Raw genomic sequence first — 26,794 nt, forward strand, 5'->3', positions numbered from 1 at the left:
AGCTTCAGGCTCAGCAACAACAGATCTTGGTTCAGCAGCAACGATTTGCTCAAGCTGGTTTGCTTAGTCAAGGGCTTCAGTCATCTCCCGTCGCTCCTTCAATCCCCTCCTTCATGTCCTCACCGCCAACAAATTATGGCCCGTTTGAGAATTCAGGACCTATGCTTGGTAACGCCCATCGGCGGACCCAGTCGTCTGTCCCTTTTCAATCTATGGGGCCTCCTTCAATGCCTGGCTCGAAAACCTCGCTCTATGAGTCCAATCAGCAACAACAGCAGTCTTTAAATCGAAATCAAGGGCGTGTTAACGGCGGCCAGGGACATGTTCGCAGGCACTCTCTTGCACTTCCTGAGGCAAAACGAGCTGCCCAAATTGCTCAGGCTGCGAAGCAAGGCGGTCCCAATATTGGCACTGGAAATACTCAACCGCACACTCTCAATACTGGACCTACGCTACAACCAACCTCTGGGTTTCAATTTCCGCCTAAGCCATCGATGAATTCAGCAAGTAAATCTAGACATAATCATTCTCGCAGTCAAGGTACTACGATGGATTTTGATGATGTTTCGAGATCGCGATCGCCTCAGCCAAATAACTATGCCTTCCCTGCTCCCCAGAACAATTTCAACGATTCATTTTCTCAAGATCGCCGAAGTAATAGCCACTCTCGATCTAACTCTCGTAATTTCGAGGGCGATTGGCGACGTTCGACTATCCAGCAATCATCAACCGATCTTGGTATTCAATCTCTCAATATGCAGCAACAGCAACAACTGCAGCAGCAACAGCAACAACAACAACAACAACAACAACAACAGCAACAATTTTTCCCTGGACATAGATCTCGTGGGTCAATGACGACGCCATCAATGGGAGGTAATCAGCCTAATCTGTTTTCTCAAAACCCATTTCAACCAGGTCTACTTTCTGTTTTTCACCAGCAACCTATGACGACTGGATCTGCAATCCCTAATCAGATAGGTACTGCCTCGCAAAACCGTCTATCTCAGTTTGGACCGTCTTCCATTCCTATAGGTCAGCCCGATTTTTCGGTCCACAATCCAATGGGATTTCCGAGTCAACAGCCCCAAGCACAACCTCAACAGCAGTTACAGATTGCGCAGTTGCAATCGCAGCAGCGCAAATCACTTTTTTTACCATATCTTCCTCAAGCATCTATTCCTGCGCTTATCAGCGAAGGACGATTGGTTAGTGGCATTCTTCGAGTCAATAAGAAAAATAGATCGGATGCCTATGTCTCCACAGATGGTATACTCGATGCTGATATCTATATTTGTGGCTCAAAAGATCGAAACCGGGCCTTAGAAGGGGATATTGTTGCTGTTGAACTTTTAACTGTCGACGAGGTCTGGAATTCCAAGCGTGAAAAGGAAGAGAAGAAAAAGCGCAAGGAAGGAGAGGATGGAGGTGGTGTGCAAAGACGAGGAAGTCTTCGTACTCGGCCTCTTCAAAAGAAGAATGACGATGTTGAAGTGGAAGGTCAGGGCTTGCTCTTAGTAGAAGAAGACGAAATCAGTGATACTAGTAAACCTCTGTACGCTGGTCATATTGTTGCTGTGATTGAACGGACGCCGGGTCAGCTTTACAGCGGTACGTTAGGTCTTTTGCGGCCTTCTTCTCAAGCCGCGAAAGAAAAGCTAGAGTCCGAAAAGCGGGATCAAAAAGATCATGATAATCGGACTGATAAGCCGAAAATTGTTTGGTTCAAGCCAACTGATAAGCGAGTGCCTTTGATTGCAATACCCACAGAGCAGGCTCCGAAAGATTTTGTTGAGAATCAGGACAAGTATGTTGATACACTCTTCGTCGCATCAATCAAACGCTGGCCCATCACTTCTTTGCACCCGTTCGGCGTGTTGATCGAGTCTCTTGGTCCTGTAAACGACCATAATGTTGAAATCAATGCAATTTTAAGAGACAATAATTTCATGACCGACACCTTCCCCGATTATGTCTTACAAAGTGTGAACTCAATTCCCAAGATTGATGAAGCAGAAGTTTTGCGACGTGAGCAATCCTGTCGATCATTTCCAAATGATTATGTCATCGCTTTGCAGTCCGGAGGTTTACAATGTGCAGAAAATGCTGTTCATGTCACCAAAATTGATGAAAACCGAGTCCAATTAGGTGTTCATGTTGCCGATGTTAGTTATTTTGTCCAGCCACACATGCCTATAGATCGAGATGCGAAGCAGCGTGGAACTTCTGTGCATATGATCAATAAAGTCGTGTCTATGCTTCCTGAGACTTTATTAGAAAATCAGCTTTCTGTGCTTGTTGGAAAGCCCAATTTGACTTTCAGTGTTGTGTTGGACGTTGATTTGACCAATGCTAATATTGACAACTTATGGCTTGGAAAGAGTATTGTCTGTGCGTCAGCATCTTTAAGTAAGGCTGAACTTGTTAAATTAAGCAAGGAAAGCAGTACAGGAGAATTAGCCAGTCACGTATCTACTTTGAAGCGCGTTGCTGAAGTTTTCCGCAAACGTCGATTGAATGCCAGCACTACAGAGCTTCCTTATCTGAATCTGCTTGACCAGCTAGAAGATGAGCGAATTCCTCCGGAGACCAATATTTTTGACCGGAAATTGTCAGCGGCGTTTGTGGATGAAATTATGATCAAGACAAATTCGATTGTTGCAAGCATTCTCAAGCACAAGATGGGAGAACGAGCGTTTCTTCGGCGTCATTCCCCACCAAATCAACATCGTTTGGATCAATTTCTTGAAAAGATGGAAGTTCTTGGTTTGAACTTTGATGGATCAAGCAGCTCCAAATTGCAAAATAGTTTGTTTCAGGTTCAAGATCCCGACACGGTAAAAGCGTTAGAAACTTTATTACTGAAGACATTTGGACGAGCTAAGTATTACGTTGCTGGAAAAGTTGATCGGAATGATTCCTTCCATTATTTTTTAAACGCTCCAAATTACACAACTTTCACTTCTCCGACTCGACGGTATGCTGATATTGTCGTCCATAGACAGCTTGACGCTTTGATGAATAATAGTAAGTTTAATTCAGCTCATTCTAAGTATATCAATAGATTTTTAACAATAATACAGAGGAATATAGCCCTGATATGGAAACCCTCGTCAAGTTGAGTGAGCATTGCAATGATCGGCGAGATGCAGCCAAGAATGCTGAAGACCAGTCGATTCATTTGTTTCTATGCGAAGCGATAAATTCTATGAGTTCCACTTCAGGGCACTTAATTCGAGATGGAATTGTGATTAACGTCTATGAATCTGCGTTTGACGTGTTGATTCCTGAGTTCGGTGTAGAGAAACGGGTTCATTGCGATCAATTACCATTAGTTAAGGCAGAGTTCGACAAAGCGAATCGCTGTCTGGAGCTTTACTGGGAAAAGGGAGTTGATTCAGCTGTTTGGATACCTGAAGATGAGAAAGATCGTGGAGAGAATAATGGAGGATCACTTTATCGAGCCAAGAGTGGTTCAACAGTTGCCAGTCAAGACAATGACGAAGCTCGAAATCGGACTTTAGATTTTGGAAGTCTATCGCTTGAAGACGAGAAAGCTGGAGCGAAATCTCAGAATGGCGTCAAAAGTAAAACCGGCTCAGTGAGCAAAGTTTTAGAATCACCTAACAAGCGGTCATCGTCACGAGGGACTGTGGGTACTTTGTCCAAATCGAATTCTTTGGATAGTTCAGAAAAGGAACGACGAGCAACATTAGCTGCCCATCTTCGAAATGTAGTCACGCGGACTGAAGGAGCAGATCTGATTCAGGAAATACGTGAACTGCAACATGTCCCTGTTCTTCTACGAGCGGAGATTGGCAAGAGCCTACCATGTTTAACTGTGAGGACATTGAATCCGTTTGCTTAATTTTGAGATTTGTTTAATTCTGTTTTTGCCGACTAATAATCTACTTTTGAGTCTTCCTTTCAATGGCAGTTTTTACATCTTTTCCCAATTATATCTGCCAGTGAAGAGAATTGAGAATCATCTACAAGAGCTGTGTTAATTTTTGTTCATTTGTTCGCTCTGCGATTGAGAGCCGATAGTAGTATACGTAATAATAATTTTGTGTTTATCGTCGAGTTGTACAACTTTGCCTGTTTGAAAATTGCAAAGCTTTTTGATATCTGCTTTCAATATTTTTGATTATTTATGAGTTAATTTAATAAGCGTATAATAGTATCTTTGGATTTCAAACGCCATGTATGTAAACAGCACAGGCATAGAAAAAAGCACACTGGAGCGGATATGAGGTTGGACTGTTCAGAATAGCTTCCAAAAACTGAATCCAAAGGAATATTATCTCTAATGGGTCTAACCCAGGACAATAGGCTTTATCTACATCGCGATTGCTCATGACTTGTTCATTTATTTTGTCCTGTATCATACCACCATTCTACAAAGTTTTTAGCGTTAGTTAAGCGTAAGTAGTTACCATTCGCTTCTTTAAGTATCTTACACTAATAGAATTTCAATGTTGTCTGGATGATTCTCTTTGGCTTTAGTTGTTTGTATTGAACAATAGGAGTATTTAATATAAGTTCATGCCAATTCTTTAAAATCTGAGTTAAAATTCGGTAAAGTCATTGTAGATTTTAGTATTGGACTACAGTATTGTAGATGTGGGATATTGAAAAATGACTTAGTAATGGATCTGCTCAGTTGCTGATCTCATATAGAATCTCCGGATCAACAAATCTTGATATCCAGCACTGTAGGATATAAACGGCAAAGCAGTCACTTTCTCCTATTCAATTCCGAAATAAAAAAGACCTAGGCAAAATTAGATTATTACTTGATCGCTTCAGAATAACTCACAGCCTGTGCCCAGCCGGCGTGATCGCCCCACAATCCCCGAGTGTAGTCCGCAATCTGATCATAAGAATTTCTCGTCATGGTTTTCGTAACCATTTTTACTTTTTTGGGATTATATCTCCGTTTAATAAAGTTCCAGATGTGAGTATCAATTGGGACAGAGCCAGGGCAATCAAAGGCCATTAGACACTGGATAGTAGTAAGCACTTGAAGTAGTTCACAAATTAAGAAAACGTGAAACTTACAACACAATCAGCGACCTTAGGACCTACGCCTGGAAACTCTAGTAAAAACTCGCGAACCGTAGAATAAGGTTTTCCTCGGAGTTCAGCCAGGTTGTGACCGGAATCCTGCCATTCAGAGACTAATTTTGCTGTTTTGTGTACGTATTCGGCGCGGTATCCGAAACCTAGCTGTCGCAGCCTAGATACGGTTGATGGCTGGGAGAGCACTTCAGGCCGAGGAAATGTGTAGTAGGGCGTTCCTTCGTAAGTAGTTATGTAAGTTCCAAACTCGTTGCACATTGCGTCAATCTGGATTTGTAAGCTGTATTTCACGGTAAATCAAGGAAAGCAATGATACCATCTGGGTTATTCTCTTTATACTATTGTTACTGCTGCAGATGAAACTACACAGAGTTTCCCAAGGATCTTGCCTTAGCAATCTGATCCCTGGATATTCTGCCACAATAGATTTGAACACCTTATCTCTCGCAGAAATCTCCTTGTAGAGCTTGGACAGATCCGTCGAAGCGTTAAAATAGTCGTGTAGAAAGTCATCAATGTTCTGAAAATCTTGTATATTTCCAGGAGAAGAAGGTGACGAAGGCGGAGGTGTGAGCGGTGCAGTCCTGGAGATTGTACTCGTGCCCTGAATGAATCTATATTGAATGCAATCGTGGCAATTCCGCAACACAACAATCTGGTCTTGCAATACCGAAATCCTTTTTCTAGTTTAGTCCGACACGTGCAAACAGTAGTTGCAGTCTTACCATTCAGAATCATGGCGTTTCCATCTAATTGAGTTGTTAATCATAATTCTGGATTCCTAACTTGCTCCTTACCTAAAAGCCTGCCCGCTTGGTAGAATCCACTCTAATGTGACATCCTGGTCATAATTAGTTTTAGCAGTCTCGAAGCACAGTATACATACCTCTACAGGCATTCGCAGTTTTCTCCATACTGCGGCCATTACTGTTTACATGCGGTACTTCAGATCAATTTTATCTTCGTGGGCCCCTTGGATTTCAGATACATGCGTTCTTGAACCCCTGCAGATCAAATGTCTATTGGGAGCGAGGGCGTTATGGTGCGGCGTACAGTTTCTACCTGAACGTATCAAAAGTGCTTTTCGCTATTAGACCTGAGTATCGCCTATTTTCTGGATATGCAACAAGTTGGAGCTCAAGCAGATATTTTTGTGCTATCGATTCAGTCGAGCTTAGATCATTCTATCTCTTCGATAGATTTACAATGGCTGATCTTGCTCCGTGCGCTTGCTGCTTGGCGCGAACGGAACTGGGATTACGCCGGATATCCTATATTACGACGGATCGCACAGTCAAATATGACAAATGGTCGACAGCCTGAACTGGAACTGACAACTCTCCTGTACGAGTTGGATACGAATACTTCTAGTGGATTGGAATTCAATCTGATGAAGGTTATTGCGCTGCTGTTGAGAGCAGAATGTGAATTTGAAATGGACAAGCCCGAAATTAGTTTGAACGATGTGACCCATCTTGAACAGCTTTGCGAAAAAGTAGACCGAGCTGAGATTTCAAATCTTGCTTTTGAAGAAAGCACATTTAAGTTAGTCGTGCTCCAGAATTTACTACCTTTTGCTCGGTTCGAAAGAAATGGACTGTCAAGCAGTTTGAAAATCTCATACGAATTTTTGTCTTCACTCAGACAACTTCTTCAGAGATCAGTGTCTGCGTTAATGGATCCTCGACAGGCTATGTCAATTCCCACGGTAACAGAAGCAGCGGAAAAGTATAAAACATTATACAGAATTGTACTTCGAGAGCCTTTTCCATCCACGTTTTGGGATGTCCATGAGCAGTTGACAGTTCATCTCGGATTGGTAACGGAGATGAATTTGTTTCCCAGATATCTTATAACTCCGGAGTTTTCAGTTCACTTGTCAATTTCTTTTGTTACTGCAGATGGAGCTCAATGCAAAAACTTGATTGCTAAACCTGTTACGCTGGACGGAATTTCTCGGTTTTACTATCCCGGTCTCAATTTTAATGGCTTTCAACAGAGTAGCAAGGGAGTTCTGTCAATCAAACTCCAGCCTACTAACGAGCCAATACCTTCTGGCATATTTGCGCTAATATCCATAGATACTTCAGTTCAGAAGGACGAAATCATTGCTCTACCTCTTTTAGTCGGACCATTCCAGACCAAATCAGAAATACTAGCTTCATATCGGCCTCTTTACACGTCTAACGACCGCTATCTTGCAGTCGAAGAGTCGTTATCAGATATTCCGGGTAAAATATGGGATTCAGTTGTATTTATTCTACAAACAGCGCTCCAATATATAGGCAAGCTGGACCATCCTGCAAGCGTTCTCGACTTGTCGACTGGTAATGGAGCTGCGGGCCTGTCGCTGATCAAGTCTTATCCAAGGACTAAATTGACAATGACGGATTTGGATGAAGCTATTCCACTCATTAAATCCAACGCCGTGGGCGCAAATCTAGAGAGTAGCGATATCAAAATCCTACCTTATGTGTGGGGGAGTAATATCGCACATCTATCGAATTCCTCCTTCGATGTGGTAATTGCCTGCGACTTAATTTATGAAGTCGGTACGCTATTATGTCCCTTTTACTTACATCTACTAACTCATTTTTCAAGAATTATTTCCGGACTTGTTAAAAACTCTGGATATGCTTTGCAAGCCAGGAGTTACAAGGATCTTCATCGGCTACAAACATCGAGGGCTTACGGCCGAGCAAGAAACAGATATATGGACCCAGTTCCGCCGGATTTTTCAAGTCCAAACAATAACATCTTATTCATTCATAGCACCAGGCTATCGAAATCATAAGAACTCCGAATTTGGAATTGAGATTTGGCAACTGACCAAAAATCTCTAACTTGCAAGAAATTTCTGTACATCATATAGTTATTTACTGGGAACCCCACCTCTCACAGAAAGAAATGGAGCAACAGCAGATATAAACAAAAGGCAAAACTCAATACCTAAAATGCAACCTAAGAATCCACGGTATGTCGGGGAGAGTCAGCAATAGCACTGACATAAGCGGCAGCATCGGCCAGAACTGAGTCTGCCATTCTCGCCTTCTCCATTTCATCGAGCATCAACTTCCATTCTGCTCTAATTTTCTCAACCAGTTCTGGTATGTGGGAACCCATTGCCCGACTCCGTGCTTCTTTGAACAAAGACATGGCTTTGTTGTAATTTCGTTTCTTCGCTTCAACCACGCCCAGTCCATATACAGCGAAACTTTGTGCGACATCGAGATCGTCAAAATCTTGTTCTTCATATCTTTTGCGCTCTGTAGGCGAATTGCGGACTTCAACAATCGTATCCAAAATGTCGGAATAGCACTTTTTAGCAATTGCGAGGTATCGATCAGCGAGATTTGCCGCTTCTGTATTGGTCGAATCCCCCAGTGCCTTGGAATTGGCCACTTCATATGCAAAAAAATAAGCTGCTCCTATATCGACTTGCGCACGTAGGATTCGTGGTAATGGCGAGCCCGTTAGCTGGAGAAGCTTAATGTTCTCGTTCTTCAGCCAAAATCCAGTTCCCGGTCGAGCGGTCTCAATGCAAAAGGTCGCAAAAAAATCTCTGGCTAAAAGAAGAGTTTCTTCAACTTCCAAGTCGATTCGATGCGCATTGAACTCCTTAATAGCTGACTCTGTCGGGAAAAGTGGGAGCGCGTAGTACGACTCGCTCAACTTATCTTCAGCAGAGTCCACATAGATCACGTATTCGGAATTCCGATCATCTGCGACAAAATTCAACAGCTTTGCATGCAGAACTGTCTTATAGTTCTCGGGTAATCTAGTCTGGAGAGCCTCGATCCAGAATCCAAGTGTGGCATGATTATCAAGATCGCGATCTAGCTCGACGGCTAATTCGAGAGCGCGAACACTAACTCGAACAAAAGTCATAATCTCGCGCTCTGTCATGTATCCTACTCGTCTGGGATCTTCTTGTAGTTTGACTTCTCCGTCTTCAAGCAATTGGTTGTAGATCCCCAAAGCAAGATCAGGCCTATCGATCTTCTCATACATGTCCGCGGCTTTTATTTCAATACCTGTATACGCTGTACCTGTAGGATCCAGACCCATCTTGCGAGCCAATTCTATTGCGGCCAAATAGTAATCCAAAGCATTCGCATATTTGTCTTCTTTCCTTGTCCGTTCAGCGTATAGACCCTTTCGTAATAAGTCGGCAATCTCTTTAGGATACGGATGCCGCGGCCAGAAATAATAAGTAACAAAGCTAATTGACAATAACCCCGCTACAATGGCTTTATTCCGAGTCCAAAATATCCGTGTCGGTGCTGATGTGGCATATGTTCGATGCCCAGATGTCGATGCCGGAATTGCTGTCCGGGCAGGTATATAGTGCAGTCTTCGTGTGTGAACCGCTGCCGGAGAAGGGAGGAACTTGGTAGTATCGGTCCAGATATTCACATATCGAGTAGGAAATCTTGGAAACCGTAAATATGCACAATTCAGAGGTCTCATTCTTATTCAGTTATCTCCTTTCAATCATTTGATGGTAAAGAACACACTACAAACTCGACATTGAGATCAACTTGAAGTTCAGTCCGTTTGAAGGTCTGCGTACACTGATGGTGACAGATCACGAGGTTCATATTGTGGCTTTTGTACCAATAACATATTGTGGACTTTGTAGCGTCTCTATATTGCTGGAATGGAGGAATAGAGATTCTTGTTTACTCGAATATCAATACCAGAACAGAGTTACATTTATAAAGGGAAGAATTGCTATTGTACCTATGTACATTAACTTAACGTGACGTTGCAAAATGGTAAAGTCAAGGTTAATAGGTACTTGTAATAGAAATAATATCCAGCAATCCCGATTGAATTTTTTATCGATGTCGAAATGTCGATTGTACGCCAGAGGTGGAAATAGAGTAAGGCGTTTCTCAAGAACATTATGTTATACAGTTAGTATGATCATGTAATCGGGATCTAATCTATACATCGCTGATGCCTTATCTCTTGGTCATCTTGAGGACATATACAATATATTATAAATTCATTCATCGTCTTGCTCAAGTTATAATCAAAAACACAAAGCAGTTCTAGAATGAACTACCAGAGCAGTAAATGGGCAGCACAACAGTGCATAACTTTCTGATCCGTCGAGAATGAAATCAGTTCTTATCAAATCCTAGATCAAGATAATGACCAGATTAGTAAACCCTAACGTCCCTTCATCGCTACCACAACGCCGCGCCGATAATCAGTCTGTAATGTACGCAATCAAATCTAGATCTACGCAGTCAGCAATCGAGCCAGTCATTGGGACGGTTAGCGAACATGTGCGTTCTGTTTTGACCTACAAGGCCGTCGTGGCCAGAATCCCATCGAAACGACTTTTGACGATTAGCTGTCGTACTTTGTGCAAAAACTTATTAGCGGGCTTTCATTTACTTGTGTGTGGAAGCGTTAATGAGCAAATAGAGTCAACTCTAGGACAAAAATTGGTTTAGTTGGTAGTTCACACCATCATTTTAGTCTTATTCACTTGCCACTGGGTATATTCAAAGAATTTGAAGAGAGGAGAACCTCAAAGTCACTCATAAGTATATAAAGATATGGACTCGAGACAGTTTGCGCCATACCGCGATGATCCTCGTGCGATCAATATACTTGAGGCAGAATCCGCAAATGACCAGCAGCTTAAGTATAAGCCTACGACTAAGCGAAGAATTAATAAACGTGCACTTGGCTATATGCTACTGGGAGTCCTCTGTCTACCTCTGATCTATTTCATGTTATTTTTCGTTCCAACGCATGAGAAAGAGGTCTACGTGATCAAGCCTACAGTCAAAGTCGAAGATTTGTCGGCAGAATATGTCCCACAAAGTACTGGTGAACGACTGGTTATTATTGGAGATATCCATGGCTGTAATGTCGAGTTTGGGGAGTTGCTGAAGGCAGTGGAATTTAACCCGGGTCAAGATAAGTTATTTTTGCTGGGAGACTTTATTTCGAAGGGACCAAATTCAATTGCTGTCTTGGAGATGGCAATGAAGTATAACGCAGCCTGCATTCGAGGTAATCACGAAAATACACTGCTGAGACGTTACGCTAAGAAGCATGGTCAAAAATTCGACAATGACGTGCGCGATCGTTTGAAAGATGGTAGTAAGAGCGGTGATTTAGAGCATTTTGACGACGACGATGATGAGGAGGAAGGCACGGTTGATGGTGTGAAGTTTTCACCCAAACATCACCTGCGTGAGGCAAGCAGAAAGCATAGCCATATTCACACCGAGGAAGACGACGATGACTGTATGATGCATGAGATGTCAGACGACAAGCTCGAGTCTGGGGAATACGATGCTGAGGAGGGTGGCTTTGTTCATATTCTTGCCGACGAAAAGAAAATCATTAAAAAGGCGACGATGGAACAGATCGCGTACATGGACTCGTGCCCGTTGCTCATGCATTTTCCGGAGAAGGTTTTTGGTGAAGATCACGGTGACGTTTCTGCTGTGCACGCTGGACTCATGTGGAACGTGGATAACTACGAAGACCAAGACCCTGCCGTTTTACTCTACATGCGGACAATTCTGGGCCCTGACAACTCGACAGCCTCACCGACCCGAGACGGCATTCTCTGGAAGTACGTCTGGAACGACTATCAAGAATCAGTAGCACCCGCCGACCGCCGAACAGTGTTATACGGACACGATGCAAAGACTGGACTGTCTATTATGGAATATTCAAAGGGACTAGACAGCCGATGCTATAAGGGCGACTATCTGACGGCGTTAGTACTGGAGAAGACGGCTTCGGGTGGATGGGAGCATACGATTACCAGTGTTAAGTGCCAGGTCCACGATCCGAAATTGCCTGGTTATGTCGACGGGCCATTTTAGACCCTTTTAAAAAGAGTACGGTATATACAATTTTGTTTTCACGGTTATATAGAATACGGAATGCAGTAGTTTTTTATTATTTATTTCTTTCGATATGGATGTAACGTGAAAGTACTACTAGCCGCTCTTGCCTGTTCCTCCATATTGGCTTAGATAATAGTACCCCCCAAAAGAACACACGCAAGTGTCACACGTAATATGTTATGTAATCAGATCTGATTACCTCGGCCAATAGGGAGTGCGAAATTGTACGGGTCCGCAGGGTCACGCGGCTGATGGGTGGACCAATAGGGACATCCTAACCAGGCAATGTGGCGGATATGGCATAAAGGTGCATGAAGAGATGCGTGGAGTCGGCCAATCGGAGAAGAGGCAATAGAAAGCAGACGGAGTCTGCGGGACAGCAGCGAGCCTTTTTACTGCACAGATCCGCTCGTCACTCTTCTTTCCAACTATTTCAAGTCCACACCTTCGAAGCTTTTGTTTGTGTTGCTTAATTGGCTTGATTGTATTTGTTGCTAGAGACAAACATATAGATTTTTATACACAGTCAGATTTATATTTTGCTTTATATAAATCACCAACCTACACACACAATGCAGGCTTTTCGGAGAACAATCTTGAGCTTGCCCATCAATAGCCGGGGTCTCGCTACAGCTGTAGCAACCCCACGGTTGAAAAAGTTCCAAATCTATAGATGGAACCCGGAGACTCCAGAGGTCAAGCCTCATATGCAGGAATACGCTGTTGATTTGAACGACTGTGGTCCTATGATGTTGGACGCTATTTTGAAGATCAAGAACGAGCAGGACTCTACATTGACGCTTCGCCGGAGCTGCCGTGAAGGTATCTGCGGATCGTGCGCTATGAACATCAACGGAACGAACACTCTTGCCTGCCTCTGCCGAATCAATACGGACACGGCTCAGGTAACTAAGGTCTATCCTTTACCCCACATGTTTGTTATCAAGGATCTTGTGCCAGATTTGACGCAGTTCTACAAGCAATACAAGTCGATCAAGCCTTATTTGCAGCGTGCTCATTATCCTGCCGACGGAAAGGAGACCTTGCAGACTGTCGAGGACCGCAAGAAGCTTGATGGTCTTTACGAATGTATTTTGTGCGCGTGCTGCTCAACCTCATGTCCTTCGTACTGGTGGAATCAGTCTGAGTACCTTGGACCTGCCATTCTGATGCAAACTTACCGTTGGTTGGCGGACTCGCGAGATCATGCTACGGAGGAGCGCCAGAAGGCTTTACAAAACACAATGTCATTGTACCGTTGCCATACCATCATGAACTGCACGCGTACCTGCCCCAAGGGATTGAACCCTGGACTGGCTATTGCACGGATCAAAAAGGGCATGTCATTTTAAATAGTACAGATTAGTCGAAGTTGAAGAAGGTCGGCCGGAAGCAAGAAGGGACGATTTTACAAGTATCATAAACTGAAGAAGAAGAGGTCGGGCGTTGTTTGTCATTATACACTAGTTAATTTAGCATGATCGCCGTCATGGAAGGGTGGACTATTGTAATGTTTTGTCTAGTAGCAAAGTAGTAGTTGACCGAGAAGAATGCATTTGATTTGGCTGTTTTGATTGGATACAGCAAATAAACTTATTGCGTAGGCGCTTAGAGTCATATAATGGCAGATCGAACAATGAGTACACAATGCACTGCGTTCGGAATCGATAGAAGCAGGCCGGAGAAAGAAAGGGTTACGTAACAGCCGTAACGCGGAGTAATCACGTGTGTTTGCGGGGAGTGGAGCAGGAATAAGGTTTGCAGTTTGTGGAAGGCTGGGACCAGCCGGTCGGGTAGAGCGAAGCTGTGTCGGGTGCTGGTAGAAGGATGCCGGGTAGATGACCTGCCCAGACGGGCAACCGATGGGACTATAGAGAATATTGTGGGGAGCGAGTCGGACTATACTCGGCGAGGCAGACGGACGTGCGCTGGGTGTTATTTCGGGGACAAGAACAATATTAGTATGGGGAGGCTACTGGGAAGCAGCTCGCTGGGCTATGTACGGGAGGACGAGTTGGGACAGTGTAGTGGGACAGTGTAGTGGGAGTGAGCAGAGCTGTGGAAAATAGCGAGTTCTGAGTGCACAACCCGGGAAGAGAGTGACTACGCGGTCAGGAGTCAGGTGAAGGAAACACAATGGCGACCGATCAGACAATGACGATCGAGATAATAAAGAAATTAGCAGACTAGTAGCGAGAACGCGTGTGTGCATGGGAGAGAGAGCGGACAGAGCAGCGGACGAGCGGGCATGGAGCGTATGTTTACGAGATGTATATATAAGAGACGCACGCAGCTCGCATGTAGTTCAAAGAAACAGAAGATTTTGGCGGGTTGGAGATGGATATTCTCTAAAGCTGAGCAGTTGAAAATAGTCGCAGTTTACACGAAGTGAAGTAGTAATCGACAAATGTGAAGATATGCCGTTTCTCTAGCTGCTAGCCAGGACATGCTGCAACATGACAATTACTATACGGAACAAGCAGAGAGCAGGCAGAACAGCGACTTGTCTACGCAAGCGCTCTGTGGGGACCGTCCTTTGCGGGGCCTGTTACAGAGTAGTTAGTGGCCGCCCTGCAGAGCATCGCCTGGTGTCGGAGCCCCCAAAACAAGAGCCGGCGGAAGACCAAAGCCTGCCGGAACGTCCTACGGAAAGTGTCTTGGGTGATTGGCCAGGGCACTGTGGGGGACGAGTGCGGAGAAGCAGATTTGTTAGAGAACCGGCCTGGAGAGTCAAGTTCTGATTGGCGGACGACCTCGGAGTGATTATGGATCTGTATTACGAGCAAGCACAGCAGATAATGGATATTGCGAATACTCTTGTTTGCTACTACTGCCGTGCTAGTAAGCAATTGTGTAGTATAGTAAGCCGATATGTCAGTTGTTTGTATTTTGGACCGGACATACACGGGAATGTTCGACAAAGAAACGGCACTTGCAATTAGTAATGCGACGGTGATGGAAAGGAGCTGGTTAACCAGCTCCTTTGGCTGGTCTGTCCGTGTCTTGTGGTGTTGTTTATACAATCTATAGACAGTTATTTGCTTATTACACCACCAGCACAGCTGTCCGGCTTACTCTGCGCTTAGCTACACTTGCTCCGTCGTAGGGCTACCTCCAACTGCTGCTTCGTGTGCACACTCTCTCGTGTGTACACTTCTCCGCTCTTCTGTACACTCATTCTACTCATTTCTAGTCGCCCTAAATTCCAGCCAAAACTTGCTTTCTCGAGCCCATCTCTGTCCCCATCTCCAGTCCAGCTCCAACTCCCCCTCCTCCCTCCCCCTCCTCCTCCTCGTCGTTCGTCCGCTTCACCCCAAACCCTTGTAATACTCCCAGTTCTGTAGTTCTCACGCACTCTTCGTCGCCTCTTCTCGCCGCGTTTCTGCCCTTCAAATACCCTCCGTTATCCTGCCTGCTGTTGTTGCTGCCATCCCCGCCACTTGCTCTCTATTAAGCTGTACTCGCTCTTCCCTTTCCCTCCCGCTGCTCACTCAGCACTATCCAGTCTGCTCCCGCGCCGCTCCCGCTCCCCATAACAACCGCCGCAGCTTCTGCCCATTATTTATATATCTCGCCCCTCCCTTTTCTGTCCTATGGCTTCTTCGCTCTCTTTTCTTCGCACGCTCCGCTCTTCTGCCCGTTCCCCTCTCGCACTTTCTTCAGTTCCTTCTCGTCCTCGTCTTAATACTGCGCAATTCACAATGGCTGCTGGTCGTAGGTTTTCCCCCTTCCTCTTTGTGTCTTCTGTCCCGACCGCTGTTCTTTCGTGCTGCCGCTTTTCCCGGGTCGGCTCGTCTGCTACCGAAGCTGTCTCGCGGAACTTCCACTGTGGCCTCTAATAGACTCAATTGCTACTCGAGGCGCGGTGTGTGTCCTCAATTGGCTTGGTTTGGGCGGCGATCTCGTTCTTAGTCTGCATCCCGGTCACAGTCGCTCGGCAAACTTTTCCTGTGCTCATGCCCTCTATTTTTTCTCGCGTGCGCGAAGACCCCACTTTGGCTCTGTAAGCGGTTCACTAACTACGTCTTATTCTAGTCGCTACTAAAATCAAGGTCAAGAACCCCATCGTCGAGCTCGATGGTGATGAGATGACCCGTATCATCTGGCAATTCATCAAGGATAAGGTATGTCTCGACAGTTTTTCTTAGTTTGTGCGCTTGTTTTTCGCCTGTCCACTCATCACCAGCTCCGAGCCCGGCGTGCTCTTCCACCCAATCACTCACTTTTACCAATGTTCCGCCGCCGTCGTCATATCCCCGTGTCCCCTAACCCTCTGGGTTTTGGATCCGTGATTTCGGTTACTGGTGGTTATGTGTGGGTTTCTTCTATAGTGGTTCTTGGGTTTATTGTGGTTGGCAGTTGTTCTGCATGAGCTGGTGGTGATGATGGTGAATTTTAGGAGCTTTTTTGTTTTTGTGTCTAACTGATCGCTTTAGCTTATTCTTCCTTACCTTGATGTCGATCTCAAGTACTACGATCTTTCGGTCGAATACCGTGATGAGACTGACGACAAGGTCACCACTGATGCTGCTGAGGCCATTCTTAAATATTCCGTCGGTGTCAAGTGCGCTACCATCACTCCCGATGAGGCTCGTGTTAAAGAGTTCAACCTTAAGAAGATGTGGCTTTCGCCTAACGGAACCATCCGTAATATTCTTGGTGGAACTGTTTTCCGTGAACCCATTGTCATTCCCACAATTCCTCGTCTGGTTCCTGGCTGGACTGAGCCCATCATCATTGGTCGTCACGCTCACGGTGACCAGTACAAGGCTACTGACACTCTTGTCCCCAGTGCTGGTAAGCTTGAGCTTGTTTTCTCTCCCGCTGATGGATCCGAGAAGACTAGCTTGACTGTGTTCGACTTCAAGGGACCTGGTATTGGACTTGCCATGTATAACACCGACGAATCTATTGAGGGATTTGCATATGCTTCGTTTACCCTTGCTCTCCAGAAGAAGTATCCTTTGTATCTGTCGACTAAGAACACCATTCTCAAGAAGTACGATGGTCGTTTCAAGGATATCTTCCAGGCTATCTACGACAAGGAGTACAAGGACAAGTTCGAGGCAGCAGGTATCTGGTATGAACACCGATTGATCGACGATATGGTTGCACAGATGATCAAGTCCAAGGGAGGTTACATTATTGCGATGAAGAACTACGATGGTGACGTTCAGTCTGACATCGTCGCCCAAGGATTCGGTTCCCTTGGTCTGATGACTTCAGTTTTGATTTCGCCTGACGGAAAGACCTTTGAGTCTGAGGCTGCCCACGGAACCGTGACTCGTCATTACCGTGAACATCAGAAGGGTAACGAGACTTCTACAAACTCGATTGCATCTATTTTCGCATGGACTCGTGGTATTGAGCAGCGCGGAAAGCTCGATGAGACTCCTGAAGTTGTTGAGTTTGCTCAGCTTCTTGAGAAGGCTACCATCGATGCTGTGAACGTCGATGGCAAGATGACGAAGGATCTTGCACTTGCACAGGGCAAGAAGGATCGTGCTTCTTATGTTACGACCGAGGAGTTTATTGATGCTGTTGCCGCTCGTCTCCAGAAGTCTTTTGATGCTAAGATCTAAATGCATATAAAGTTTTGATTTCACGAAATGTAACTATTAGAGCTATTTTGCTTTTTCATTGAATTTTAATTGATATTTCATTGATTTCTGATTGATGTAATTTCTTTTTACTTTTGGTTCGCATGATTTAATATAAATGAATTGATGTATAAAGCGACTCTGAAGCATATGCTGGTTGGGATGTGTTAAGGTCGTACGCGAGATTGAGTGAAGAATGAAAAGTATTGGATTTTAAAAGCAAGTAATGTAAAATTTTATTTATCACGTAAGGAGTTGTAGTGTTCTCCGAGTCCATATGAGTGCTTGTAGTAGGCAATCCAGAGGGGTTTGCTTTGTCCGTCTTGATTGATTACTAGTTTTGGGGAGGCGGCCATGACGATATTTACAGGACAATGAAATTCCGAAGCAATAGCGAGAATCTCCGGGTCGCCGCCCCAGACCGGCGTGTTTTCTAATGCGTCACAATAGGTAGGCACATCTTTCGCTCCTTCCACGAGAACGTAAGGTGCGAAGTGATCGGCGTGCGATCTGATGTGATTTGCGGCAAGCGCGCGTAATTTCTGCGAGTTCGTAGGCGGAGATAGGCCCAGTCGAGTATTTAGCTGGTCTGCTAGCGAAGCAAACAAACAGTGACCGTCTGGAGGTATATCGTATTCGGTTAACTTGAGCGCGGCCGTCAAAGCGGCCATGTTTTCCAACTCTATCTTTCGGAGATCTGGCGCTTGACTCGCCTCAAGTGCAGCTTCACGCGAAAGCGCTTCGCGAGCTGCTTGTTTGCGGGCGAGTCGATCTTTTTGCCGGTTTTTCTTGGGTACGCCAGAAACGACAATAGGATCTTGTTGAACTGAATTGGGTTCAGATTGCTGATTTGAGATGGTAGATGTCTGCTGTAATAATTGAGCCAATAGATCAACGTCTCCGTTTTCCTCCTTATCAAGTACTTCTTGGCTGTCCTTATTTTCTTGATCATGGTGCAGATGACCATTCGAATCAAATAGACTCAACTCTCGACGATGTCGATCTTTGAGATCATTTTCCAGTTTCTCGCAATCGGCAAAAACTTGCTTTTTCTTTTTCTTGTCGCCTTTGCTGTTTTTTTTCAGTCCTATTACTCGCGCATTTAAGTCCCGGGCTTCTTTCTTATGCCGGACAAGAAGTTGGTCATACGTCTCGTCTGTGGCATCAGACATGTCGACGGCAGCAGCGTCCAGATAGAGTATCTGGGTGATCAGCAAATCTACCGTATTTTTCGGTAAGAATCACAGTAAATCCGCTATCCGTCAACGAATTACTATCATCAATCGCTATCGGTTTTCAAACTGTCTAAAAGATACGCAAATTCGATGAATCCTTTTCCTCGAGTTCCAGATCCAACCCAATTCGGCTATGGATCCTGGAGCACATGACAGATCACGTGGATTTTACAAGTTTATGACGACACATGTACATTCATTCTATTACTTGTACAGAGGAGTATACTGGCTACATGTTTGTATATGGACTGCTATTAGAATGACTATTGATATTTATACAATAATGGTTATTATTATTGTTTTCAGTAAGTTGGTACTATCGATATTATCCATAATATCAGTATGACCAAAGTAGACTAAAAGTAGAGGTGTGACCGGGCTTAGACCCCGATCAACGTCATTTTTTCCGTCATATCGGTAGGTTTCGTCATCCGTCTTCCCTTTTTTTGCACAAGTGAGGCCGTAATCGTGGGCGAGTTTATATTACAGAACAAAAAAGTTATATGTTTATGTCATTTCCCCGCCGAGTTTCGCCGGTTTCCGCTGGATTGAGACTGACAGTCATACAGTTGGTCCTCCAGTTGGGTGCCGCCACCATCGTCAAAGTTACCAAATTCGAGGCCCAAAAAAATTAAAATAAAGTAAATCCGACTCAGACGGCTCTGTGCTGGATCGACCCACATAGTCCCGTGTATTGAATTATAATTATAATAACCGTCTGCTTCTTCTCTCCAGCTCTCTCTCTTCTTACTTTAGAGGAAATATTCGTCCCATCCTTTCCTCGCTACCTTAATAGAAATACATCGCCAAAATGGCCGAACGTCTGCCAGACACTCCTCCATTCCCCACGCCGACCTTATTTGCGTCGATCAATCGACCGCCGACCCCGACGTCGCCTGTCTTTGTCCCTACGCAGCCGACGCAGCCAACAACCACCACAGCTGCGACACTAGAGACGGCTGCTGGAGAGTTGTCCTTGGAGAATTCTACGACCACTGGTGATGGCGAAGTAGATGGATTAGCGTCGAGACTCGCAGACTTGCCAATATCCGAATCTTTGCCTCCCAATATCTCAAATACGTCCGACCCTATTAATGCACCCGACTCAACCAATGTCTATGACTACGAAGTCGACCAAGATAACAATGAAAGCGAAGTTGAAGACGAGGACAGCAGTTCCTATCTCTACGACACATCCGCGAGCGACGCTGCTCGTGCCGAATACGCAAGAACTCTATGTCAATATACGCAGCGTCAACTCAACCATTCGCTCAGCAGTTCCCAGCGGAATTCGATTCTTGCCGAACTCTCGATCCGCAGAAGTGCGTCTAAGGCCTGACTCTCACGTGCGATGCGGAAATTGGTTCGTTCTATTACTATCATTTAGCTATTTTCTTCGTCGTATGCTGAGGTTTCTCGTTCCTCTCTGGACCGCCACTTGAATTTGCTCGGCTAATGACGTATATATCACGTGTGTTTGAGCTTATGGTGGTGCATTACTGATACTTGTCAAAACGCCATTATATTGTACATTGCCAGAGGAAGTACCAACTATAAGTTAAGGAAATACTTTGCAAATTTTATTGGAATTCTGCAAATGCTAATGTACGGAATTGACTGAATTGAGCAGCTAAACTGGGCTGACGAATTGTCAAATTATACCAAAAACTAAAGCCAAAATCAAAATCAAAATCAAAGTCTATTAGCCGCCGATAAAGTTACATGTTTATATATAGTATTTCGTGTACATATATGTATATTTATATATGTCAATTTCTTGTATAAACAGGTTTATGTTTATTGTTTTATTGTGTTTGTGGTGTTGGAGTATGTTTTATAATCAATATGAAGGAAATCTGTAATCATAATTCGTAGATCTGAGATTCTCCCAATCTTATCTATCTACATTATCTCTCCTCGCCAACTCAGTCATATTATCTTATTATTCTCTACTGTCAATACCAATTGAAAACCTCTTAATCCCACAATTCATCATAAAATTAGCCTAGAGTTAATCATTTCAATGGCTGATCTAAGTACCTTATCCATTTTTGACGTTACAGGTAAAGTGATTGTTATCACTGGTGGGGGTACCGGTAAGTTTATCTCGAGTAATAGACGATCAATTGCGCTTAAAATAAGCTCAATAACAATCGACTACCTAATATTAATAATACCCAATGACAAGAAGTTACAATACTAATACTTATTCAGGTATTGGACTTATGATGTCGACGGCACTGGAAAATAACGGTGCGACGGTGTATATTCTTGGGCGACGACTGGAAATTCTCGAAAATGCCGTCAAACACCATGCTAAACACGGAAAAATGATTCCAATACAGTGTGATGTAACTGAAAAACAAGATCTGATTCGAGTGACGGAGAAAATCAAGGCCGAAGCAGGCAAAGTCGACGTTCTCGTGGTCAACTCGGGGGTCATGTCAGAGGCTACGCATGATTTCACGCCTGAGATCAAGGCAGATGTGACCAAGCTTCGGGAGTTTTGGATGGCAAAGTCTCAAGAGGAATGGGCGCGCACATTCTCAGTGAATGTTACGTCGGTTTTCTTCACGACAGTCGCGTTTCTAGAGCTGCTAGACGCGGCCAACAAGGCCCGTACCTCGGCGTCCGAACCAACTGCGCAAGTTGTTATCACGTCCTCAATTGGCGGTTTCATGAGAGTTACTCCATTCGCATTCACGTACAACGCTAGTAAAGCGGCGACTACGCATCTCGGGAAAATGCTCGCATCATTCTTCACGGATTATGATATCAGAGTCAACATGATTGCGCCGGGTATGTATCCTTCCAGTATGACTGGCGGCAAAGTCGACGGTATGGACGAGACTAATAAAGTCCACTTGCAACCAATCCCGAAGTCAGTTATTCCATTGGGACGTGCGGGAGACGACGAGGAAATGGCAGGAACTATCTTGTATCTTGCAAGTAAAGCCGGTGCCTATTGTAATGGCTCGGTTATGGTCACCGACGGCGGCCGAATGTGTAGCTTTCCCAGCACCTATTAAGTTTGTTAACAATAGTTCTAGAATAGACGTAATTTTTTTGAAATTAATATTGATCAATTTATTTTGTTATCCACTTGACCACAGGACTGCATGAAGACTTAGCCACTATCAGTCGATCTCTACACACGTGGGAGAACTGCCCGCTTTGATCCCTCCAACCAGTTGGCTCGGCCGTCGTCAATGACTGCAGAACCAGCATGCAATGAGCCGAGTTTTACTGATAGTTATGAGTAACTATGAATTTACATCATCATCTTAGCTGGAAATGGGTCGAACAGGAATTTTTATCCTCTTTGATTAATTTCATTCAGATTAATCTGCAATTAGTTCACAGATAGGGCTGCAAGCTTGACTCACTGTTCTCACTGTTACTTCTTCAGTGGGCCATGCTGATTGCTGGTGGATAACCCGACGAACACACCGGCAATTCGTCAGCCGACAGCTGTGCAGAAACGTTTACCAGTGGAGAGACTTACGTCCGCAGGTACTGTACCTTGTTGTCTGGGTTGCTGGTTCAAACCAGATCGTCGCCGTTTATCGTCTAGTCTCTCTTACACTTTTACACCAATGCATATCAGAGTCGGCAATTCTGGACTCATCAGATTTTGATCATGCAAACTTTGCATGCTTTTGATCCAAAGTGACTTGGATCAAAATCTAGGACCAATGAAAGTTGGTGTTCATGGACACACTCTTCCGGCCGGTTTTGGAAGTGTAATTGATCTGGTCATGACCTTACGTGGATATATCGAATGGACGAAATGGAACATGATATAAATCCTCGATATCCTTTGCAATTGCCAATTTTTTATCCTTCGTCTATTATCTTTAACAATGATTGCTGCAAAACTATCCATTCTTGCGCTCGTCGCTTCGACGTCTGCGTCGGCCTACACGTTTGACAACATTACGCACTACGCTCCGAGCAACACCTCGTTCAACAATTTGAATGCTGTGTTCTCTTCCAGTTCAGGTACTAACGGTGGATTTTACAATACATCTACGGTCCCTGCAAAATCTTATGGTGCATACAACTACTGCAACATGCCTCACGTTCGTGCGTCTGAGTATGTAAAGCCCTCCAATGCGACATTGCAATACGTCGAAATTCTTCACCGACACCATAAACGGACTCCGTATGCATCCAACACGTTTCCTACTGAAGATATTGCGATGTACTGCGACAATGAAAAAATTTTTTACTTTGGTGAGCAGGCAAACGGTATTAATGTGTCCCAGGTCTACTGGAAAAACTATCAGGACTCGGCGAATCCAATGATGTACTACCAAGCGGGGTTCAATGGAACGTGCCAATTTCCGCAAATAAGTTTTGCTGGTTTGTCAGATTCTGCCCAGCACGGTCAGGATATCTACTCTGTCTACGGAGACTTGCTCAAGTTTCTCCCCTCCAAGTTCGATCCAACTTTGATGCGTTTCCGCGCAACGAGTAATGTCATCACTTCTCAAGTCGCCGGCGCGCTGATCCTTGCCATGTACCCGGACACTGAGGAAGTTCCAGTCTGGCAGCAGACCGCAGATCAAGACTCCATGGAGCCAGGTTACTCGTGTTCCTGGGCCGACGATGTGCGCACTGCGTATCAGTCAACTGATGCTTGGTATAAGCATCTCAATATGTCACAAAGCTTGTACGACAAGCTTGACGCAATCTCAGGTGTTGATCCAACGGACTCTGGCTGGCACTCTTGGTTTGACCATTATTTCGATAACTTGTCCTCACGTACTTGCCATCAACTTCCCCTGCCTTGCAACGTTACAAATTCTACGGACTGTATCACCCAAGACATGGCCGAGCAGGTCTTTCGTCTCGGCGACTACGAGTACAATTACATCTTCCGTCAAGCAGATAACTCGACCGTCTACTCGGCGACTCATTACGGAGCCTTTCTGGCCGAGGTCGTCTCAAGACTTAAAGGCCGCATGGCAGGCACCGAACCTACCATTTATCGCCACAACGTGGGTCATGACGGCTCTGTATCGCCTCTCATGGGTGCTCTTCAAGCTACTTATCTCCGCTGGCCTGGCATGGGCGCTGAAGTGGTCTTCGAGCTCTGGACAAAGAACGATACTTCGGGTTACTACATCCGTGTTTTGTATGGCGGCCAACCCCTCGCCACGAATACGCCCATGGGAACTTTGGATATGATTCCAGTAGACACCTTTATTTCGTATATCGAGTCTCTGGTCGGTGCAAATGGTTCTAATGTCGTCAAGTATTGTCAGGCTTGATCTTTCTATCGTGATTAATATTATATTATAGCTAACTGATTCAACACGACCGTAAATCAACTTGTAGCATCTGTATTCAATGGTAATTAATGGTAGCGAATTAAACTCAATCTTGCAATCGAAATTGATATGCCGGCGGAATGACTAGCAATGGATCTCCGTGGAACATCTTTGCATTGGCAACGATTTCCTCTTTACCCAAATCGATCAACGTCCGCCCATATTCACGCTCTCCAAACACATATTGTGCTAACCGGTCATACTCAAACACAGAGCTGCATGGACTTCGAGCAAACTGGCAAACTTCATGAACATAGAGCTTCGCATGTTGTGAACCTAGATATTCTGCCAATGCTGCTACAGCTGTCAAATGCCCCTGAGCGGTCTGAACATCAATATGACCAAAAATATGCAGCGTATAAGCCGTTACAAATTCAATTTCGCGTGACGTCGACGTAGCGAGAAAATATTCTCGTAGAACCGGATTTTGAGGATCGAACAAAACCGGAAACACGCAAAGCTCTCGCCGAATAAACCCTCGCATGCGTGCTTGTAGAACCTGTGACCTGCGGAACTCTAAGGAACCTGGGAGTCTTGTAAATCGCGAATACGGGTTTGCACCAAAGTGACAGACTCGCAATCGATTTCGGTAGATGTATTGTCTGCGAAATACAGACATGGTGAATCTCGAGAATGATTCTTCAAGTCCTGTAGTAGGACTTTGATCTGTCTGTGACACCGAAAACGAGACCGGAATAGGGGCCGGCTTCGTGAATACCGACACCGGGATTCGCAGCACGGCTTGGTCTGCCAAATGTTTGGAGGGATATTCAAACACCACGAGCTCAACAATCTCTTTACATAAGGGACATGTTGGCTGCTTCGAGACGCGTAGCCATTGTGATATACACGTCAGATGCCACCTGTGCCTACAAGGAAACGTATACACCTGTCGGGTAGGAATGAGTACTTGTAAGCATATCGCACATTTTTCTGATTCCGAATCTACTATTTCTTCGGCTTCACTAGAATCCATAAAGATTATATGTTAGGAATTTCATAATCGACATCGCTCTCACATTATGTCCCGCACGTGCGCATAAATGTACATGCTTGTGTATTTATGCGCTCGATTTCAGTTGATCGTTCGGTAGATCAGCCAGATTTTCGCTAGCGAAACCTCAATTAATTATAAAATGGCTCTTAACGCTTCGTGCTTGTTTTGCAAAATCATCAAAGGTAAGCGAGACGACCAAAAGACTCCAATTGGACTGCGACCATTGACGAAATACCGCTCAATCAGGTGAAATCCCTTCGTACAAAGTCTACGAGACAGCCAAGGTCTATGCGTTTCTCGACATCAACCCACTGGCCGAGGGACACACGCTTATCATCCCAAAATACCACGGCGAGCGTACCCACGATATTCCCGATGAATACCTGGCCGATGTAGCGCCTGTCGCTAAGAAGATTGCGCTTGCTTTCGGCGCGGGATCGGATGATGTAGAATATAACATTCTCCAAAACAATGGCACGCTGGCTCATCAGGTATGGTGATCATTACTAAATCTGAGGTGAGCTCTCTAACTTCTCGCGAACAGGTTGTCATGCATGTCCATTACCATGTCATTCCAAAGCCGACCGCCGAATCCGGGCTTGTCATCGGATGGCCTCAGACCGCTCCATCCCAAGACGATCTTAAGGCCGTCCATGCCAAACTGATCAAGAACCTTGAAGGTTCTGAGTGATAATTTCATTGGAATCGGATTTACAGACCAGCAGCTGAATATAAATTGTGTTTTTTATTCTAGTTTTGACCGCTTCATCAAACGGTGCTTATCGAAACGGCGGCCTACTACTTGTGCTCGTACTTGCCTTTGTTGCCGTACTTTTTGTTATCGGCCGTGAGGTTTGAGTAGCCGCGGGTCGACTGTATCTTGCAGCTGTTGTAGTACTACTAGCATTGGACTGCCTGCCGGTTCCTGTCGGGCGCTTTATCCCGGATGCTGGAGGTTGAGTCCGCCTATTAGAAGTAGCTGTAATGGCTGATCTAGAAGGCCTATTTTCACTTCCTGGTTTCAAAGGCGTAGACGTAGTTTTATTATCCTTTGCGGTCAACGACGAAGTAAGCTCTTCCAACGCTGCTTTATCTCTAGCAGCTTGTTCTGAATATCAAGTTAGTGGCTATCATCATATTGAACACAAATCTTACTTACGAACTAGCTGTTCTTCTTCTTGTTCATGCTGAAATGATGCAGCGGTAGGTGCCTAAACTGTCAACTCCACTCTTCAGTACACTATTTCGATAGGACGTACTTCTGGTAAATCCACGCAATATGCGTTGATCTCGAGACCGTATAGAAAAGCAGCCAAGCTCTCACTAAAAAGAGCAAGATTATCATGCATAATATCCAAATACTGGAAATTAGTATCTAGATCTGCGAGCGAATCACTTAGTTCCGACAGCTGAGGTCTCAAAGATTCCAAAGGATGCTGAGCGTTTGTCGATATTCGATGAATCGAACTACCGTTTCGTTGTTGCGATAGCGATCGTCGCAATGGCGTGGTAGGCAGTCTAGCCGTCCGAGAGGGTCGCTGAACAGACATTTTTCCTGGCTGTTTTGCTACTGACTTTTTAAAGCGAAACTCGCGTGAATTTTTTGGAGACGCGTTCCATTTGTTTGTGTCTTTCAGAATATGGAAAATCCCACTGG

At 44.7% G+C, this 26,794-nt stretch overlaps 13 protein-coding genes across 13 annotated transcripts; 8 read left to right on the forward strand and 5 right to left on the reverse strand.

Annotated features, from left to right (window-relative positions):
• The first annotated feature begins 764 nt into the window (after positions 1–764).
• On the forward strand, positions 765–4,177 carry V1516DRAFT_678933 (uncharacterized protein). Its single transcript, XM_066922824.1, has 2 exons — positions 765–3,027; positions 3,084–4,177. The coding sequence occupies exons 1-2, from the start codon at positions 855–857 to the stop codon at positions 3,866–3,868; spliced, it is 2,958 nt and encodes a 985-aa protein (XP_066776326.1). The 5' UTR covers positions 765–854; the 3' UTR covers positions 3,869–4,177.
• Positions 4,178–4,792: 615 nt separating this feature from the next.
• V1516DRAFT_696712 (DNA glycosylase) lies at positions 4,793–6,007 on the reverse strand (the record flags this gene model as incomplete). Its single annotated transcript, XM_066924051.1, has 6 exons — positions 4,793–5,005; positions 5,062–5,349; positions 5,399–5,759; positions 5,808–5,831; positions 5,880–5,923; positions 5,969–6,007. The coding sequence occupies 6 exons, from the start codon at positions 6,005–6,007 to the stop codon at positions 4,793–4,795; spliced, it is 969 nt and encodes a 322-aa protein (XP_066776327.1).
• Positions 6,008–6,138: 131 nt separating this feature from the next.
• On the forward strand, positions 6,139–7,984 carry V1516DRAFT_486077 (putative methyltransferase-domain-containing protein). The gene is made up of 2 exons (XM_066919092.1): positions 6,139–7,634; positions 7,684–7,984. The coding sequence occupies exons 1-2, from the start codon at positions 6,203–6,205 to the stop codon at positions 7,923–7,925; spliced, it is 1,674 nt and encodes a 557-aa protein (XP_066776328.1). The 5' UTR covers positions 6,139–6,202; the 3' UTR covers positions 7,926–7,984.
• On the reverse strand, positions 7,875–9,766 carry V1516DRAFT_486102 (uncharacterized protein). Its single transcript, XM_066919093.1, has one exon. The coding sequence runs from the start codon at positions 9,550–9,552 to the stop codon at positions 8,044–8,046; it is 1,509 nt and encodes a 502-aa protein (XP_066776329.1). The 5' UTR covers positions 9,553–9,766; the 3' UTR covers positions 7,875–8,043.
• A 1,066-nt stretch (positions 9,767–10,832) lies between these two features.
• V1516DRAFT_627392 (Metallo-dependent phosphatase-like protein) lies at positions 10,833–11,945 on the forward strand (the record flags this gene model as incomplete). The annotated part of the gene is made up of 2 exons (XM_066919788.1): positions 10,833–11,183; positions 11,385–11,945. 2 exons carry the CDS (start codon positions 10,833–10,835, stop codon positions 11,943–11,945), a joined length of 912 nt encoding a protein of 303 aa, XP_066776330.1.
• A 373-nt stretch (positions 11,946–12,318) lies between these two features.
• Positions 12,319–13,543, forward strand: V1516DRAFT_678949 (succinate dehydrogenase). Its single transcript, XM_066922825.1, has one exon. It carries the CDS (start codon positions 12,542–12,544, stop codon positions 13,319–13,321), a length of 780 nt encoding a protein of 259 aa, XP_066776331.1. The 5' UTR covers positions 12,319–12,541; the 3' UTR covers positions 13,322–13,543.
• A 1,725-nt stretch (positions 13,544–15,268) lies between these two features.
• Positions 15,269–17,788, forward strand: V1516DRAFT_678954 (uncharacterized protein). Its single transcript, XM_066922826.1, has 3 exons — positions 15,269–15,683; positions 16,005–16,093; positions 16,406–17,788. Exons 1-3 carry the CDS (start codon positions 15,563–15,565, stop codon positions 17,549–17,551), a joined length of 1,356 nt encoding a protein of 451 aa, XP_066776332.1. The 5' UTR covers positions 15,269–15,562; the 3' UTR covers positions 17,552–17,788.
• V1516DRAFT_486993 (uncharacterized protein) lies at positions 17,679–19,020 on the reverse strand. The gene has a single exon (XM_066919096.1). It carries the CDS (start codon positions 18,739–18,741, stop codon positions 17,806–17,808), a length of 936 nt encoding a protein of 311 aa, XP_066776333.1. The 5' UTR covers positions 18,742–19,020; the 3' UTR covers positions 17,679–17,805.
• Positions 19,021–20,670: 1,650 nt separating this feature from the next.
• On the forward strand, positions 20,671–21,889 carry V1516DRAFT_678958 (uncharacterized protein). Its single transcript, XM_066922827.1, has 2 exons — positions 20,671–20,900; positions 21,019–21,889. The coding sequence occupies exons 1-2, from the start codon at positions 20,828–20,830 to the stop codon at positions 21,831–21,833; spliced, it is 888 nt and encodes a 295-aa protein (XP_066776334.1). The 5' UTR covers positions 20,671–20,827; the 3' UTR covers positions 21,834–21,889.
• A 361-nt stretch (positions 21,890–22,250) lies between these two features.
• Positions 22,251–24,233, forward strand: V1516DRAFT_486841 (histidine phosphatase superfamily). The gene has a single exon (XM_066919095.1). It carries the CDS (start codon positions 22,668–22,670, stop codon positions 24,078–24,080), a length of 1,413 nt encoding a protein of 470 aa, XP_066776335.1. The 5' UTR covers positions 22,251–22,667; the 3' UTR covers positions 24,081–24,233.
• Positions 24,134–25,373, reverse strand: V1516DRAFT_486336 (uncharacterized protein). Its single transcript, XM_066919094.1, has one exon. The coding sequence runs from the start codon at positions 25,114–25,116 to the stop codon at positions 24,187–24,189; it is 930 nt and encodes a 309-aa protein (XP_066776336.1). The 5' UTR covers positions 25,117–25,373; the 3' UTR covers positions 24,134–24,186.
• V1516DRAFT_678962 (HIT-like domain-containing protein) lies at positions 25,247–25,890 on the forward strand. Its single transcript, XM_066922828.1, has 3 exons — positions 25,247–25,319; positions 25,384–25,628; positions 25,682–25,890. Exons 1-3 carry the CDS (start codon positions 25,277–25,279, stop codon positions 25,826–25,828), a joined length of 435 nt encoding a protein of 144 aa, XP_066776337.1. The 5' UTR covers positions 25,247–25,276; the 3' UTR covers positions 25,829–25,890.
• A 26-nt stretch (positions 25,891–25,916) lies between these two features.
• On the reverse strand, positions 25,917–26,687 carry V1516DRAFT_665618 (DASH complex component Dam1; the record flags this gene model as incomplete). Its single annotated transcript, XM_066920688.1, has 3 exons — positions 25,917–26,245; positions 26,297–26,348; positions 26,397–26,687. 3 exons carry the CDS (start codon positions 26,685–26,687, stop codon positions 25,917–25,919), a joined length of 672 nt encoding a protein of 223 aa, XP_066776338.1.
• Between the last annotated feature and the right edge of the window lie 107 nt (positions 26,688–26,794).

The sequence above is a fragment of the Lipomyces oligophaga genome, assembly GCF_038497815.1.
Source record: "Lipomyces oligophaga strain CBS 7107 unplaced genomic scaffold V1516scaffold_6, whole genome shotgun sequence".
NCBI classification, from domain to species: domain Eukaryota; kingdom Fungi; phylum Ascomycota; class Lipomycetes; order Lipomycetales; family Lipomycetaceae; genus Lipomyces; species [Lipomyces] oligophaga.

What these genes read in the sequence shown, in the direction of transcription:
- V1516DRAFT_678933 (XM_066922824.1), top strand. Translation starts at nt 855, where the DNA reads ATGACGACGCCATCAATGGGAGGTAATCAGCCTAATCTGTTTTCTCAA. An exon ending in TGACGCTTTGATGAATAATA is followed by an intron (nt 3,028 to 3,083) that starts GTAAGTTTAATT and finishes ACAATAATACAG; the next exon opens with AGGAATATAGCCCTGATATG.
- V1516DRAFT_486077 (XM_066919092.1), top strand. Translation starts at nt 6,203, where the DNA reads ATGCAACAAGTTGGAGCTCAAGCAGATATTTTTGTGCTATCGATTCAG. An exon ending in CGACTTAATTTATGAAGTCG is followed by an intron (nt 7,635 to 7,683) that starts GTACGCTATTAT and finishes TCATTTTTCAAG; the next exon opens with AATTATTTCCGGACTTGTTA.
- V1516DRAFT_486102 (XM_066919093.1), bottom strand. Translation starts at nt 9,552, where the DNA reads ATGAGACCTCTGAATTGTGCATATTTACGGTTTCCAAGATTTCCTACT.
- V1516DRAFT_678949 (XM_066922825.1), top strand. Translation starts at nt 12,542, where the DNA reads ATGCAGGCTTTTCGGAGAACAATCTTGAGCTTGCCCATCAATAGCCGG.
- V1516DRAFT_678954 (XM_066922826.1), top strand. Translation starts at nt 15,563, where the DNA reads ATGGCTTCTTCGCTCTCTTTTCTTCGCACGCTCCGCTCTTCTGCCCGT. An exon ending in ATTCACAATGGCTGCTGGTC is followed by an intron (nt 15,684 to 16,004) that starts GTAGGTTTTCCC and finishes GTCTTATTCTAG; the next exon opens with TCGCTACTAAAATCAAGGTC. An exon ending in GGCAATTCATCAAGGATAAG is followed by an intron (nt 16,094 to 16,405) that starts GTATGTCTCGAC and finishes TGATCGCTTTAG; the next exon opens with CTTATTCTTCCTTACCTTGA.
- V1516DRAFT_486993 (XM_066919096.1), bottom strand. Translation starts at nt 18,741, where the DNA reads ATGTCTGATGCCACAGACGAGACGTATGACCAACTTCTTGTCCGGCAT.
- V1516DRAFT_678958 (XM_066922827.1), top strand. Translation starts at nt 20,828, where the DNA reads ATGGCTGATCTAAGTACCTTATCCATTTTTGACGTTACAGGTAAAGTG. An exon ending in TATCACTGGTGGGGGTACCG is followed by an intron (nt 20,901 to 21,018) that starts GTAAGTTTATCT and finishes ATACTTATTCAG; the next exon opens with GTATTGGACTTATGATGTCG.
- V1516DRAFT_486841 (XM_066919095.1), top strand. Translation starts at nt 22,668, where the DNA reads ATGATTGCTGCAAAACTATCCATTCTTGCGCTCGTCGCTTCGACGTCT.
- V1516DRAFT_486336 (XM_066919094.1), bottom strand. Translation starts at nt 25,116, where the DNA reads ATGGATTCTAGTGAAGCCGAAGAAATAGTAGATTCGGAATCAGAAAAA.
- V1516DRAFT_678962 (XM_066922828.1), top strand. Translation starts at nt 25,277, where the DNA reads ATGGCTCTTAACGCTTCGTGCTTGTTTTGCAAAATCATCAAAG. An exon ending in GTTTTGCAAAATCATCAAAG is followed by an intron (nt 25,320 to 25,383) that starts GTAAGCGAGACG and finishes CCGCTCAATCAG; the next exon opens with GTGAAATCCCTTCGTACAAA. An exon ending in ATGGCACGCTGGCTCATCAG is followed by an intron (nt 25,629 to 25,681) that starts GTATGGTGATCA and finishes TCTCGCGAACAG; the next exon opens with GTTGTCATGCATGTCCATTA.